Genomic DNA, 15,125 nt, shown 5'->3' on the forward strand with positions numbered 1-15,125 from the left:
GGCTTCCTCTGACCAGGCAGAGCAGCAGTGCTTGGAGCTTCGTTACCTGCTGGGGTCTGGCGCAGCCCCTCGCTTGCACGTTCCGTTATCCCCGGCTGAACAGGCTGCAGACAGCTCGAGAACCTCAGGGATTGCTTCGAGAACCTCAGGAATTGCGAGATAGCAGGCGTAGGAAGGAGCAGTGATTGTGAGCGAGCCGTGCCGTGCCGTGAGGAGGCAGCAGTGGCCGAAGCTTTGTCTCCTCCCTGACACCCCCCTGAGGAGCTGAACTGCAGGTTTGCTGAGCCTATCTGTGTGAGCAGCTCAAGCACTGCGCTTATCTCGCGCGGCCACGAGCTGCTGCTGGAAGTGAGCTGAGATTTGCATCGAGCCTCTGCGGCTGTCGCCTGGTTATCGGTGAGCAGCGCAGGGGCTCTCACTGCTCCGTAGCAGCCCGGGCTTCTTAGGCTCACCTTGCAGTGTGCCCAGCCCCCTGTTTTTGGGGTACCTCCATATCTGTCCCCTGTTCCCAGCCTGTGAGAATTATATTATTATTATTAGAGATGTTCTGTTTTGTTGTCTGCATGGATTTGGAAGCTGAGACTCTCCATCTGTTTCATATCCTTAACCAGGAAGCCGCTGATGAAGTTGTCCTGAGAAGGGAAGTGATGATGCAAGTGCTTTGCCTGGTGGTGTGGCAGTCCTGGCCTTAAAAGCAACACCTGCCCCCCAAAATGCCCCAAATCTACCTGCTCTGGACTCACCACTGCTCTTCCTCATGAAGAAGGGAGGCAATTGCTGAGTTGTATGAGCAACGAGAAGCTTTCTTGCTGCGTTATGTATTGTCTGAAGGACAGCGTGGTTCTGTACAACACCACGCTCACTAATCCTAATGGATGCGATGGGGAGAGCCCAATGTGGGGTCAGGAAGATGTCACAGGGCCAAGAGCCCCTTTGCTGCGAGGAGAGGCCGGGAGAGCTGGGGCTGCTCAGCCTGGAGCCCAGGAGGCTCCCCCTGCCCCCTGTCGGAGCTCCGGGGGCTCTGACTGGGAGCAGAGGGACCCACGGGGCCTCCAGCCCAGCCAGGCTGGGATTCTGTGAAATTAATGCCCTTCCATTGAAGGTTAAAGGTTCCTGGAGCTGCATCTCCCTACCTCTGAGAATGAGCCTCTGGGAAATCGGAGCAATGTCCTGCAACTTGGAACACCCCCAGAAATGAAGCCCAGCTCCAAACTCGTTTAACTTACTGGGGAGAAAGCAAACAAACAAACAAACAAAAAAAAACCCCTTGGTTTAGTTTGTGCTTAAAAAAAAAAAAAAGGAAAAAAAGAGGTCACAGACTTGGTGTGTCTGTGCACAAAATGTAAAATGTCAGCAGTTGAGGCGCCCTCGTTTTGGGAGGATAAATGCAGGCGTCCTCTTCATGTGACTCCCTGCAAACGCAGCACCGAAGGACGATGACTTTGCATCTCTCTGCTCCCCGCTGCCCTGTTCCCTTCTGCCTCAGTGCCCGCCGCTAAGTGCTCCTGAGAGCCTCAGCTAAGAACAGGCTGGGTGAGGACGAGAGAAATGGCACGATGACCGAGCTGTCTGCGTCTGCCAGGCGGAGACTGTTCTGCACGGGGCTGGGAGCTGATTTTAAAGGAGCGAGGGGATCTGGTGAAACAATATTCCTGCTAATAACTCCCTGTGCCGGTGTCTCCTCTAAACAGAACAAGGAGAAAAGCTGCTTTGTTTCTTTTTCCTCTTAGATACACTTAGATGCTCTCGCCTCTTTGCCATGAAAGCTGCTCCTGCTTTACTTTGGTGGGGGCAACGCATTTTGGGGGTACTGCTCCTAATGACCCAGAAGGCTGAGGGGACTCAGCCAGCGCCTCGAGCCAGCTGCAGCTCTGTTCGAGCCTCAGCCAGGCCTTCAAGTATCATTTTTGGGGGGCAGCATCCCCTGCGCCCACGTGCCTGTCTTCCCCTTTCACCATCCTCAGCCGAGACGCAGGGAATCTGGGTCAGACCGCTCATAAATTTGAACTCAGCCTCTGCGTGCCCGGAGGCGCGTACGCCGCAGCGCAGTGCGAGCAGCTCCAAAATGGCAACACAAAGTTCAGGAAACAAATTCCACTCTCCCCTAGATGGGAAGCTGAGAGGCGGCGGCTTATGCAAGCTCTGTTTGTGTCCCTCCTGCCTGCGGAGGGTGGCTGCAGGAGGCGATGGTTCTTGAAAGTTGCTCCGCTGGGGTACGTAAAAGAAAACTCGTGCGTGGAATTGCCGGCTGGGTTTCTTTCTAGGAGTTTTGGTCTGGCTGCAGCCCACTCCTCACAACTGGCAGACTTGATGTGAGCTGCTAGGAGCTCCTGGAAAGGAGCTCGCTGCAGGTGGGGGCTGAGAATTGGGTAAATAGCTGGAGCTGGAGGGCAGGGCTCTGTGATAACCGATGGAAACAGCGCTGCTGCTTTTGGCTCAGCTACCAGGAGATGGCTTTGTATGGAAAGGAATAGGTTGCTCGCTGGGCACACAGACTCTGAGCACAAAGCAGAACAGATGGGGCAGATACTGGCTGTAACGGACCAGCTGCTGCTGGAACACGAAGAGGCCTGAACAAACCATTTTTGGGAACAGAAGTGAGGAGAAGGAACGTAATTGATTTGCTGCGGAGTAATTTGAAGACTTCCTGGAACAGATCGAAGAACGCCTGGCTACCGGAAAGCTCCCTTCCTCCTCTGCCATACAGCTGACCCTGCGGGGCCGCCGGCACCACAGTCTGCTCCTTCCCACACCTTGCCCCCGAGCACGGCGCCTGCTTGACCCTGACAGTCCTCTGAGGCCCTCCAAGAGATGCAGACCTTGAGTCACGCAGGCTGCGGTTACACCATCGCTTCTTACTCCCCGTGCCACTTAGCAGGCATCAGGAGCGCAGCAGCTGTCTCGCAGATGAAGAATTATTGAATATTTTGTTAACTGCTGCCTTCTGAAGCCGTCACTGCTCGGTTTTCCCTTTCATCCCGTAAGTTGATGTCAGAATTCTCGTTCCTAGTGTGCCTGGCTCGCCCAGCCACGTAACGCCCAGCGCATCGTGTCTTGGTGGATGCTCCCAAACGCCTCCTGTGCACAGCCAGCTCTTCTCTGTGGATGAACGTGGTGCAGAAAGCATTTGTCTTCCTAAGCTGGGCAACACCTGGTTATTTTGTCAGTTTTCTTCTACCCTTGTGCAGAATTTGTGCAGCGTCCTTGCCCTCCTGCCCTAGCTGTGAGCTGGGTGCTTTATGTGCCGGGGAGACAGATTCTCTGTTTGCTGCAAAACACAGCGTGGCTGTTATGAGTTGCATTGATTTATTTTTTTAGTCGTTTCTGCATTCCTTATTAAGTTAAATATAGACAAGGAAATGTCCTGCTGATAAGCCTGCGTAACCTCATTATTATTTATTTTTCCCCAGAAACTAGATTGCTTTCATGTCCTGGTCCTACGTGGGTCTGAAATGGAGACGTTGTCAATGCTGCTTCATGGCAACTGTTCATTACGGTGCCACTTTGTTCTTTTAAGCAGGAACAAAAACTGCAGGATGCGAATCTAGCAGCGGCTTGGGATGGAATATTTGGGTGCCAGAGGACGATCTGGGTGGGATCAGCACTGACTCGGGTTTAGTAACTCCTGCTGGCTTCCCCAGTGCGTTCCCGTGGCGCCTTGGAGGAGTTTGCTATGTTAATTGGCGCACAATTGCTTAGGCTTAGAGGAACGATGATGGAATATCTCAGTGGAGCAAGACCAAGGTAATTTCTGGGTCATCAAAGTATCGCTTAGGAGCTTTCTCTGCCTGCAAAGCAGTGATTATGGCAGTACGCAGCCACGTGCGGTCTGCTGCTGGCTGTGGACGCCCGCTCGGTTCAGATGGTGCAGGGGAGGGGATGCTAAATGTTACAGGGCTCCTCTGTGGAGCAGTTGGCTAATAGTTTCCATCGCAGTGGGAGGATGGGAGATGTCTTGCTGCTTGGACAGACCCTAAATTAAGCTGTCAGGAGGAAACGCTGCTAAAAGGCCCCTCCTGTGCTCGAAACCAAAATAGCAGGAAGGTTTAATCCGAAGCGAACGTGTGAGTGGTGTGAGCTGGGAGCTCGGTTCGCTGACTGTCATCGCCCCTTTGGGGCAAGGTTAAAAAGAGAGGTTTTCCAAAATGCCACCTCCACGTTGTAAACCTGCCTGCCGTGAAGGGCAGGAGCTGGAGTCCTCTCCTGGAGCCTGCTGTGTCCTGCAGCCTCTGCTTGTCGTCTCCCCGGGTTGCTGGCTGTTCTGCAGCAAGTTCCTCACCTCAGCCTTGATCCTTGCATTTCCTACTGGCATCATGAAGCAGCTTCCTGAAAATTTTGAATGTTGGTTCCTTCTCTGTGCGAACTGAAACTTTCAGAAGAAAAGGCTGAAATGCTCCTAGCATCAAACTGTCTCTGAGATGCTGATCTCAAAGCCACAATTTCAATTGGAAGCACGAGGGGGTAAGACGGTGCGTCTCAAACCTCCGTCTGAAAGAGCAAGTCGAGCCTAAATCCTGTTCTGAGACTTCTGTTTGTGTAAAAAATAAAAATAAAAAAATACAGCTGGTCTTGATAGCAATAACCCCTTCAGCTGGGGCCCTGCACGAAGGGCTGAGAGCTCCAAACCTTTCACCTCCGGGTTCGCAGTAAGCGGTAACTCCTCGGTGCCGTTACCTGACCCACAGAACAGCAGCTGCTGCTTGGAGTCTGACCCGGCTTGAAGTTTGACCTTTGAAGGGAAGAAAGAAGAGGTTTTAACTGAATTAGCTCCCCTAGCATGCTTGTGTGTGGTTACGTAGACACCAGTATCAGTGGAAAACCATTGTCTGCAAAGAATGCCGAGCGTTGCCCTGCCCAGCTCGAGCCCGTAGGTATGTCAGCGGCCGTATGGTGCTGATGAAGAATTTCCCGTAGTCCAAGGAGTAGGAGCCTTTGTGCTGGAACAAGGGGGCTGTGTTCTGCCACCCCAGCATTATGCAGTGACCCCGGAGCACAGCGTAGTGGCTGCATGGGTCAGCCCTTCGTTAGCAGCACACAAATTGCCTTTGTGTGTGGCTGCGCGGGCGCCGTTCTGCGGCCCCACTGCCTCTGGTCCCGACCTGGCTCCGTGGTCCCGTCCCATGCGTTGGGAACTGGCCATAAAACGATGAACCGCTTGAGCTGAGCTCCTCCTCATCCTTTTGTTCAGGTGAATTTGTTGTTGTTGGAGCTCTAAACCTTCCTTCCCAAGCCTCCCTTCCTGTCCTTGTCCCGTATTGATGAATGGGGCGCTCCTGCCTCGCCTTGCTGGGCTCCTGAAGCAGAGGGCATCTTTCTCTTAGAGAGGATCTCCACGCTGGTAGAGGTTCTCCACGCTGGTTGTTCACCTAAGGAGCATTGTTGTGCTTGGCATCATCTTGCCTTGCTCTTCCAAGCGTAGACAAAGACTAAAGGAAGCGGAGTTCCTGTAGTAGGAGTTGTAAGTATGCTGCTTCAGATGCTAATGGCCCATTGGTCTCTGCCTTTCACAACCTGACGGTTTCTGCTGAAGGCTAAAATACAAGAATGGAGCTTTTCATTCCTCTGGTATGCCGGGAGCACTGCGTGTGCACAACTGGCCTGCGAGGAGGTTCAGAAATGTGCCTTGTGCCAGGCAGGAGCGGTGGGCTTCTCTTCTTTGTACGGCTTCAGATTTGCTTCAGCTTCTGTTGGGGCTTTGCTAAGAGCTTCCTAAGGATGAAATCTGAAAAAATAATTAATTATGGGTGTAAATAATTGTTTATGGGTGTATTTCTCATGTCAACCTGAACGCCTTTGCTGCAGAGCAGTTGAATTGGGTTAGGTACATCTTCTGTATAGTGTGAGGAGCTTAAATGGAAGCTGAGATATAAATTGGGGAGGAAAAGGAAGATGGAGAGTCTCCTTCGTGTTCTCCTTCATGTTCTTTCTCCTTTGTGTTTCTGATTGTGTTATAGCTTTCTGCATGATGTGGATGTCTATTCTCCACTACATTTTTTTCTGCGTAAACATCGTTGAAACTTCACCTTCCAGCACAAATCCCAGGGCTCGATTGGGTTTGGCGGCATTAGCAAGGTTTGCTGAGGACAGAACCGCCCAGCTGGACCCTATCTACGGGATCAGAAGCATCCCTGAAGTATACATCAGAGATTATGTAAAATCCTAATCTCCATAGGGGAGGCTGGGTGGAGTCCAGCCCAAGAACTAAATTCGCTTGCGTCACTTCTCTTCCTGCTGCTGGGGATATGTAATTAACTCGCAGATCTGGGGCAGGGCACCAATCAATATAAGATTGTGTTTGTGCTGGCCAGGTATTTATTTTATTTTTTTTAAGGTTCTGATAAAACATCACGTGGTAGGTTTTACTGCCTGAGCATGACACGGTTCGGGTGATCTGGTTTGTTTGTTTGCCTCCGGAGTGTGGTGGGGGTTTGGAAACATCTGGGAATTGGAGAGCACTGAGGTGGCTGTGACTTCGTGCGTTAGATATCATCAGCAAAACTGAGCACAGTTAAGAGGTCTCTTACTAAAACATGCTTGTTTCTTTTTCTTCTCCCCCAAACGGCTCTGTAGGTCGCAGAGGTGCTAAAACATGGCTGACTTGGATCACAATCTCAGTCTCGCGGACGCTCTGACCGAGCCACCGCCCGAGATCGAGGAAGAAGTGAAAAGGGACTTCATTGCCACTCTGGAAGCAGAGAAGTTTGACGATGTGGTCGGAGAAACAGTAAACAAAACAGACTATGTTCCTCTGCTGGATGATGACGATGCAAAAGCTGGAGGCCAGGAACCAAAAGGCAAAGCCCATGCAGACAGCAATCAGGTGGAACGTAAGTGTCTTGGTACAGAACAAAAAGCTTCCCCGCGTGGCATCGCAGAACGCTTTTGCTTATCGTGTTACTGCTAGGCCCACTGAAGCAGGACTTCGATGTGTTGCTGGTTTTAGTCCGAACAGTTTATTTTAAGAGCAAGGAACTGAGATCAAATTTGTCTCTTCTTCTGCTCTGCCTTCTGTTCGGCTCTTCAGCCTACAAAAGAAGCGATCGCTCCTACTCGGCAGAAGATGCTCTTACTTAGATGAATGCTTTGTGGGCTGCCTGGGGCTTCTCGGGGAAAGCACTGCCTGAAGTGTGTGAGTGCTGCACTGTAGCTACATGTACAGTCCTGTCCATCTCAAAAATGAGAATAGGGCAAGGTTTGGAAACTGCTACTCCAGATAACAGCAGGTCCAAGACATAAAGATGGAAATAAAGGCTCTTGTTGCTGCTGTGGTCTGCAGGTCGGCATCTTCACGAGGCCCCTGCTGCTGGGAGCTTCAGCCTCGAGTGCTTAACAGCTACAGCTGCTTCTGCCCACTGATCCGAGGGGCTGCTCGTTTTGATTCCTTGCTGCCATGTACGTGCTGCTCCTGTATATACAGTGAAATGTGGTGGTGTATCTGCTGGTTCTCAACACTTACTGGCCCAGTTGCTATTTCCTGGTATTAGTAACCTTATCAGAAACTACTTAGGAAAAGGAGAGGTTTTAACAGATACTTCCCTGGCTGGGTAAAAAGAACAGTGAGATGTAAGGGGTCCTCCACTGTTTATTTCTCAGCAGTTTTTCCCCCTCCCCTTGAAACCAGTCATCTTTGATAAGTAGTGCTTTGACTTCCATTTATTTTTCCCTTGATCTCTGCCATGTTAAAAAAAAAAAAAAAGAAAAAAAAAAAAAGAAAAAAAGAAAAAAAGGTTGCTCTTAAAGAGGTAACCTGGTGATTTCTTTCAGAAGAAATTTTTTTTTGCCTTAATCTTCCTGCTCACTAATGCTGCTGAAGGTGGGATGTACAGAGAACTGTAATGATCACCCGTCAGAATAAATAAGACCTCCAGGAGTATGGAGTGGGGATTTACACAAAGGGAATTTCTGTTCTGTTTTAAGGCACTTATTTGCATTGTTTAGAAGTGAGTCAGGTGCCCCCTAGTACAGAAAAATATAATTTAGAATTTTCCTGTGCTAGCATAGTTCATTAAACGGTAACAAACAATTAGGAAGGAAGGAAGTGGGCAGAGATTGTAAAACTTGGAGCTTTGGTCTATTCAGATGCGTGTTATCCTACTCAATTATAGGAACTCTAATGACAGCTATTTTGTAGCTCAGCGTCGCAGAAACATGAAGACTTGTTAACATTTTTGCATGGGGTTTAAGGATACTTTAAAACAATTCCTTATTCTTTAAGTTGCAGGTTCTGGGCTATCTCAGCACCAGAATTTTCCAGTTGCTGTTAAAATCATTGTATTACCAGCTTCAGATTTTAGGTCCCCCCAGATGTGCATCCCTTGACCAGTACCATCGGGACTCGGTGTTTCAAATAATTTCAGACTCCGGGAGCAGGTGTAACGAGGCCTTTTGGGCTTGCTCAGTAATTAAAACTTGCAGAGCTGCTCTGGGAGCAGACTGCCAGGTCCTGGGCAGAACGGAGGCAAAGATTTGAGAGCAGGACTTGTTTCTTCTTGCTTGGTGGGGGGGGCCTGCAGTTCCTGCATCTGTGTTCCCGGTCTGGGGATCGGTTTCTCCCTTTTTTGGGATAGCTGGAGAACAATTCTGAGCATTATCTAAATCTCTGGCAAGATCAAAACAAGACCGTAACTAACAGAACCGGAGAGCTTGCTTGCTTGGAGGGGATGAGTTAAGGTTGTTTAGTGCAGGTGAGTCTTAGCATCCGATCCTGTTACGTCTCAATTTGTCTCATCTGGTTTTCCCCGAAGTGCTCAGGATCCCTGTTTCTTCGGAGAGATTTCTGCCACGTTTATAAATGCCTTTTAGAAAAAAATCACGAAGCTCGATGTCCTGGTTCTTACTGGGGCTGTAAAACAGGCGAGCCCCAGGTGTGGGGTGAGGCTTTGCAGAGGGGAAGCCGCCCTCTGCTGCGGCTCCTGGGGGCGTTGGGCACGAGGCTTCTGCCTCCGGGCTGCACAGCGCCCTGCTCTCCTCGGGGAGAGGAGCAGCGGTCGTGGATCGGGCTCTGCAGCCCCTGCCTGTTGGTTTATTTCTGCTGAAAGGCACAAATGTGGTCCGACAGCACGGCCTCGGTACTGACGTTGCCTCTCCCCAGTCAGAAGAGGTTTCATCACGCGTCCTGGCGGGCTCCAGCTCTTCCATCGCTGCTCCAGGATTTTTTTTTCACTCTTTTCTGAACTCAGGAGCCAGATCAGGCAAGTCCAATGGTCAGAGTGGCCCCAGTTTAGACCAGTAAGACCAAGTGCAAAGAGATAAAGAGGAAGAAAAGGTGATGAGCAGTTGTCAGCTAAATGTGTCCTAGGTGAAGCATTAACAATGATTAATTTCTCAAGTATCACTGGAAAGGGTTTTATTCCTTCTGGCACCTGGCTGGGCATCATAACTTGGTGAATTCTGGGGCAATCCTCTTAGGACATTGTGGTCTTTATGTAACGCTGAAGGATTGCTATGGGTGCATGCAGGGCTTTGTGCTGTTTGCAGCTAGCTTCCCTCACCAGTTCCAAGTCCAAGGTTTTGCCCCCAGGAGTTCAGGGGATGCTGTGGAGCTTCCCACCGAAGTCCCGGAGCAGTTTCCAGATGGACACGAGGGCAGCTCTCTGTTGGGCTCACCTAAAGTAAGGGATTTGCATCTTTGGGTAGGAGTGAGTGCCAGCTGAGAGGCAAAAGCAGCTCTGTAAGAGCTTTCATAGGGCAGCAGAGCTCCTGTGGGATGAATTTCGGGTGAGGACCCACACCGTGTTTCTGCACGGCTGCATCGTGTAGCTGGGGACGAAGCTGGGTCCGCGCCGTAGCTGCTCGTGGCCTCGAGCACATTGATGCAGACATGCACGGCCTGTGCTCACCCAGCTCCCTAATTCGGAGGTGATTTTTAGAGGAAAGCAAATCCTGGGCAGGGTGCGAGTGCTGGAGGAAGGCCTCTGGATTAGCCACGGGCGGTCAACGCTGGGGCTTCTCGCCACGAGATGGCTCTGCTGGCGCTGCGCGGTGCTGCCAGCCGGACCCCGCTGAGCAGCAGAGCTGAGCTGAGCCGAGCTGAGCCGAGCAGAGCTGAGCATCCTCCTGGTGCAGGAACAAATCACATCCCCAGAGCCTGGAAGCTGGAGCCAAACCGCAGCGCTCCCCTCCTGTCGTTTCCCTTTCCGCAGGAGGAGTGAGCTCCTCTCGCAGGGGACTGCAGGCCTTGCTTTTGCAAGCGTGAATCTTTGTACAACAGCAAGCACTGAGCGTGGGCTCAGCTCTTTAACCTGCCCGTGCCCCCTTGCAGAGGGTTTCTGTCGGGTACTTTGTACCCAAAGTGTGCAGGCAGTCCCAAAAAGCCAGGCGCTGCCCCTCTGCATGCTCCTGAGCAGTCCTACAAAGCCGCCCGCACCCTGGGTTGGCTCCCTCGAGGAGCAGGGAGCCTTGGGCATCATCTTGCTAAGCTGAAGTGTTCTTGACATGTTTTCAATGCTCTCTGAAATAAAGTGCTGGAATTGATCTGGCTGGGTTAGCTGACAGAGCAGGATGATTGGATTTTTTTTAGGGCAGTCGTTTTGCACAGACTGTAGGATCTCCGGGGTGATCGAGTTCAGCTAGCCAGCCCTGCTTGCCACCTGGGATCGAACACCATCGCAGGCAGCTGGTGGTCCTCCAGCTGGTGAGACTTTCCAGCTTCCTACTGCAGGAGGAGAGGAGAGGGGAGGAGAAGGGGCAGGGCAGAGCAGGATTTGTGTTCCTGCCCTGCTGCCTGTGGATGCCTGACCTGCCGGCACAGCCCTCTGTCTGCCAACGCGCCCAGCAGCCCGAGTGTGCTTCTCAACGCCCTGGCGTCCCAGAAACACAGAACCCAGCGAGCCCTGGTTGCCTTTAAAGTCAAATTGTCTTTAATTCTGATGGTTAGAAGGGGAAGCTTGGAAATGTGATCCGAGTGCTTCCATCCTACGGGAATGCCGTCAGGCAAGCTGAGCCGTGAGCCGCCTTCCGACTGCGGGAGATGAGCTTGACGCCTGCTCTGAAGCTGTTTGGAGGCAGAATATTTAAATGTCTGAACCGAAACAGCCTAAGCTACTTATTTCAGAGTTTCCAGCTAGTTTTGACTGCCTGCTGCACGGTTTTATCAGCAGGTTTGTTCCCACCCATGTCTTTTATCCGAGCTCTCTGACAAGCTGCATCCAACCACGTCTGCACACCCAAAGGAGCAGCAAGCTGCTGAAGCGTGGAGCCGAAGGGGCCATGTCCGCAGCCTGCCCGCTGTCTTTGGTGTCCTTTGGGCCTCCAAAATCCCCTGGGTGCTCGGGCACGGCTGGTGGGAACGCGTGGAGCTGTGGTTACGCTGCCGTGCGCGCCGTGCCCAGCCACCCCCGGGGATTAGGGGTTGTATCGGCGCTGCCCGCTCGCTTCAGATTATGGGGTTTAGCAAATGCTGCCTGAAATTTGTTTATATAAAAACAATCCTTTGATCCACCGGCCAGATGCAAATACCATCTTGTGATTCTGATGAGGATTATGTAGTTACAACATCTTGACAGGGTTTTTGGTTTTAAGCAATTTAGAATATGGAGGGGAGGAGCCCCGGCCCGCGGGCTGCCCGGGTGCTCTCACACTTGCGCTCGGTTACCTAAAGTGAATCTGATTGCTCCAGAGGAGCTGACCTTCAGAGGCATAAAAATCAAAACCTTCCACTGCTGGGAGTTGTTTTCATGGCAGCGCGTGTTTGATTTGACCTGATTTTCGGGAAGCTCGTCTCCCAAGGAAGCCAAACGTTAAAGGAAAGCACTTCACCTGCTCATCGTCCTGCCAAGGCAGCGCGGAGGCACGTCGCACACGTGTGCTGGGCTCACCTTCAGGAGAGGGCCTCTCCAAACCAAAACACTCAGCTGGCCACATTAAAATGAGACTTTAAGTTCAATAGTGTGTGTTCCCAAATGAGCAGAAAAATCGAACACCATGTCTTGAGTAGCATTTGGGTGGCTCTTTGCTTTTGTTTTACACTTGCAGAGGCCTTGGTTTGGTAGGAGAGGGTGTGTTGTCCTGGCTTTGATAACAGACAGCTGGCTTGGATCTCTTGCTACCTAGGAGATCAGTCGAAATGAAAGTTTTCTTCAGATGAAGTGTTTGTTGTCTGAATAGCTGAAATGCATCGACCTGCCACTGCTGGGTGGAGGCTGTCCCCAGCTGCACACAAGCTGGTCACCCGCGCTACCAGCCCAGGCTACAAATGACCACTTTTACAACCTGAAGCTGGTATTAAAAGTATGCAAACAGTCTGAATATGCAGTATCCAGTCATGTTTGCAATCATCCAGAGTCCTGGTTTTAAGGCACCAGGAGCAGAGACCTCCCAGTGGCCGCTCGGCTGAGCGAGGCGTCACGTTCACGTCAGGATGGCACCGAGCAGTGTGATTGTGCCCAGCCTAAACCAGAACTTGTGCTCACGTTTCCACTTGCAGATTAAGCTCCTGAAGTGTCTGTGGGTGGCAGAAACGGGGCTGCTGCTCATTTCCCCACCACAAAAAGCCTCTTAGGACGCTTACCATGACTCGAGCCTCCAAAGCCGTGGTTGTAACAGCACTGCCAGCGCCTTCATTAAACCAGTGTTACAGCACCCACATGAGTGGGGCTCGTGGAAGCTCACAGCTCCTGCACTTGGGCTCAGCACTGGCTTCTGTGTAATGCCTTGGAGATCCCCTGTAAGACCCCGCTGTTCCCCAGGACACCCGGCCTTCCACTTGGTGCAGGCGAAGCCGATGTGTGAGCCGCCCCGTGCCCCCGCTCTCTCCTTGTGTGATGTGATGAGCACACCCAGGGACTGGCAGCAGGTTTCCCAGTTACTGGCTCAGCCTGCTCTGCTGTTACAGTAAGTACCAGACCTTGTGAAGACTGACAGCAGGAGGAGCTGGTGTGTTTAACTGCTAAGAAACAGGTCCAGGGATTCCTGTCGTATTTTCAGCTACTTGAAAAGGATGTAGGTGTATGTTTTTCTATAAGCTGTCTGGCAAGTTCATGTTGGATTTCTGTAAAACACCAGCATGAGCTGCTGAACTAACTGGAAAGACTTCCCTTTTGCTTCCCCACGAGTTGGATGAAGCCCTGAAGTGCTGTGCCTGACGTCCACCGGTAACGTAGCTTTGTTTTAAAACGGTGTGGGCTCAGGGAAGGGACGGCAGCATCTCCAGCTGCCTTTTGGGGAGTGATTTGATTTGAATGGCTTTTAGGTTTCTGTAGCCATTACGGTGAGCAGAGCAAACGTCCTGAGGAGCTGGACTGCTCTTAGGGCTTGTGCCACTCGTTAAGCTTAATTAACACTGCAGTGTCGTTTGTGGAGTGATCCCTCCCACTTTTCCAGTTCTGAAACAGCCTAAATTCACAGAGATTAAGATAAGCTTATTGAAGAAATTAGAGAACATCTTAAGATTTGGTGCTTCTTGCAAGAACGATGCCTTTCATTTATGTAAACGGCCTTGTGATGTTCACCTGTCCTGGGGGTGCAGAGACCCCGTGCTGCTGGCAGCCCGCTCTAGGACTAATGCTGGCCTAATCCAGCTGCTTCTGTAAGGACCACAGTCTGAGCTCACTCGCTAAAAATAGAGCAAATCCTCAAGCAGTTTGCCAAATTGGTCAGAGTGATTGACTCCCAGCAGCCCAGCGTAAAGGTTAGGGGAGAAGATAGAATGTCACCAGCGTATTGATGAATAGGAAAAGTTTGCTTACCAGAACAAGAAGTGTGCTTCTTAAAAACATCGTGTTACTGTATGTTAATTAAATCCTGCCCAGTGAGCAGATGGCAAAGTCCAGGCTAGAGCTCAGCTCTTTGATTCTGAGGTGCCTCAGCTCTTACCAGGTCTCGTGTTGCTGCCACTCCGTCCAAGCTCAGTGTGTGAATCCCAGCGCTTCTTGATTTTTTTCTGTGTTGGAACAAGATTTGGAACTGAGAATATCCTTGAATTTATTAATTCCTGTAAAAAGTAAATCTCCCAGTGGTTGCTGTCTTACAAGCTTTTGTATTTGGTTGTCTTCCACCCCAACCTACCCCTTTCTAAGTCTCTCCCTGATGTTTGCTTTAGCGATGTGCTGTCAGAGCTGAGATGGAGATCTTCAGTCCCCACCAAAAGGTGCTAGAGGGTGAGGCTGATGGGTGTGTAGCTCTTGGATCCTTTTTCTTGCTGTTTTTGAAGATGGGAGTGATGTTTGCTTTCTTCCAGCCTTCAGGAAACTCTTCCAGTCACCATGAACCTCTCAAAGATACCCAGGAGTGGCCTCACAGCGATGTTGCCCAGCTCTCGCAGCACTCAGCCCATCAGGCCCCAGGACTTGTAGAGGGCACTTGAGTGACCAGAGGCACTGCTCAGCTCTGTGCATGCTCCATTTGGAGTAAAGTTGCTTCAGGAAGTCAGACATAAGCATCGTTAGAGTAAATCTTGTGCAGAAGATTACAAACTTTTGACTGAAAGCAGCCTTTTCTTTGCAATGAGTATTTCTATGCAGCGTAGCAAGAAGGACCCCTATCTTTAGAATAGGATTAAAAATCCCAGAACACCCCTTAAAGGAAATCTCTTCTTTTGGGGTTCGAGGTGCGCAGGCTCAGTGCCATGTGGGTGCCTTCATTTCAGAAACAAATCTGGGGAAAAATCCTTTGTGTTTGATAACACCAGTGCTGCCTTTTTTTTTGGATTAAGATTGGTTTCATCCAGCACCAACGTTGCCTATCGTTTATTGCAGATACTTCGGCTTCTGGGCCAACGGTTCTAGAAAATGGTGACCATGGAATAGAAGATCACCGCCCAGGTAAGTGCTTGATGTCTGAGTGAATCACATCGCTGTCTGTATCTGTCCTTGGAACAGCTGTAACCTCGTTTTGACCAAATGCAGTCGTCTTTAACTAGTATTTCTCCACAGAGGGCTTTTAAAATTACCTATTTTGTTTCAAATTCTTCGTAAATCTCCCATTTTCTTTTGGGTTTGAAATTGCTTATATGCATAAAGCACTCCGAAGGCACTGTGGGCGTTATCCACGGCCAGTGTTGGGAAGGTAACACCTAGGGCACGGATACCTTAATGGCTTTCCAGGGAATCCGTAACATGCATACCTGAGCTCTACCCTGACCCTTGTGACTTCTGCTCCCAGTGAGGCTGACGGTGAGGTTTCTTCTG

General features: G+C 50.7%; 1 protein-coding gene across 8 annotated transcripts in view; it reads left to right on the top strand.

Moving 5' to 3' along the window:
- MAP4 (microtubule associated protein 4) overlaps positions 1-15,125 on the top strand; it is a 142,006-nt gene that overhangs the window by 39,097 nt on the left and 87,784 nt on the right. For all 8 annotated transcript variants that reach the window (XM_084282253.1, XM_084282255.1, XM_084282258.1 and 5 more), the window contains 2 exons: positions 6,571-6,827; positions 14,694-14,759. In XM_084282253.1, coding sequence (XP_084138379.1) covers positions 6,590-6,827; positions 14,694-14,759 — 304 coding nt within the window. In that variant the 5' untranslated portion in view covers positions 6,571-6,589. The remainder of the gene's footprint in view (positions 1-6,570; positions 6,828-14,693; positions 14,760-15,125) is intronic.

The sequence above is a fragment of the Netta rufina genome (assembly GCF_964035555.1).
Source record: "Netta rufina genome assembly, chromosome: 2".
Classification (NCBI taxonomy): Eukaryota; Metazoa; Chordata; class Aves; order Anseriformes; family Anatidae; genus Netta; species Netta rufina.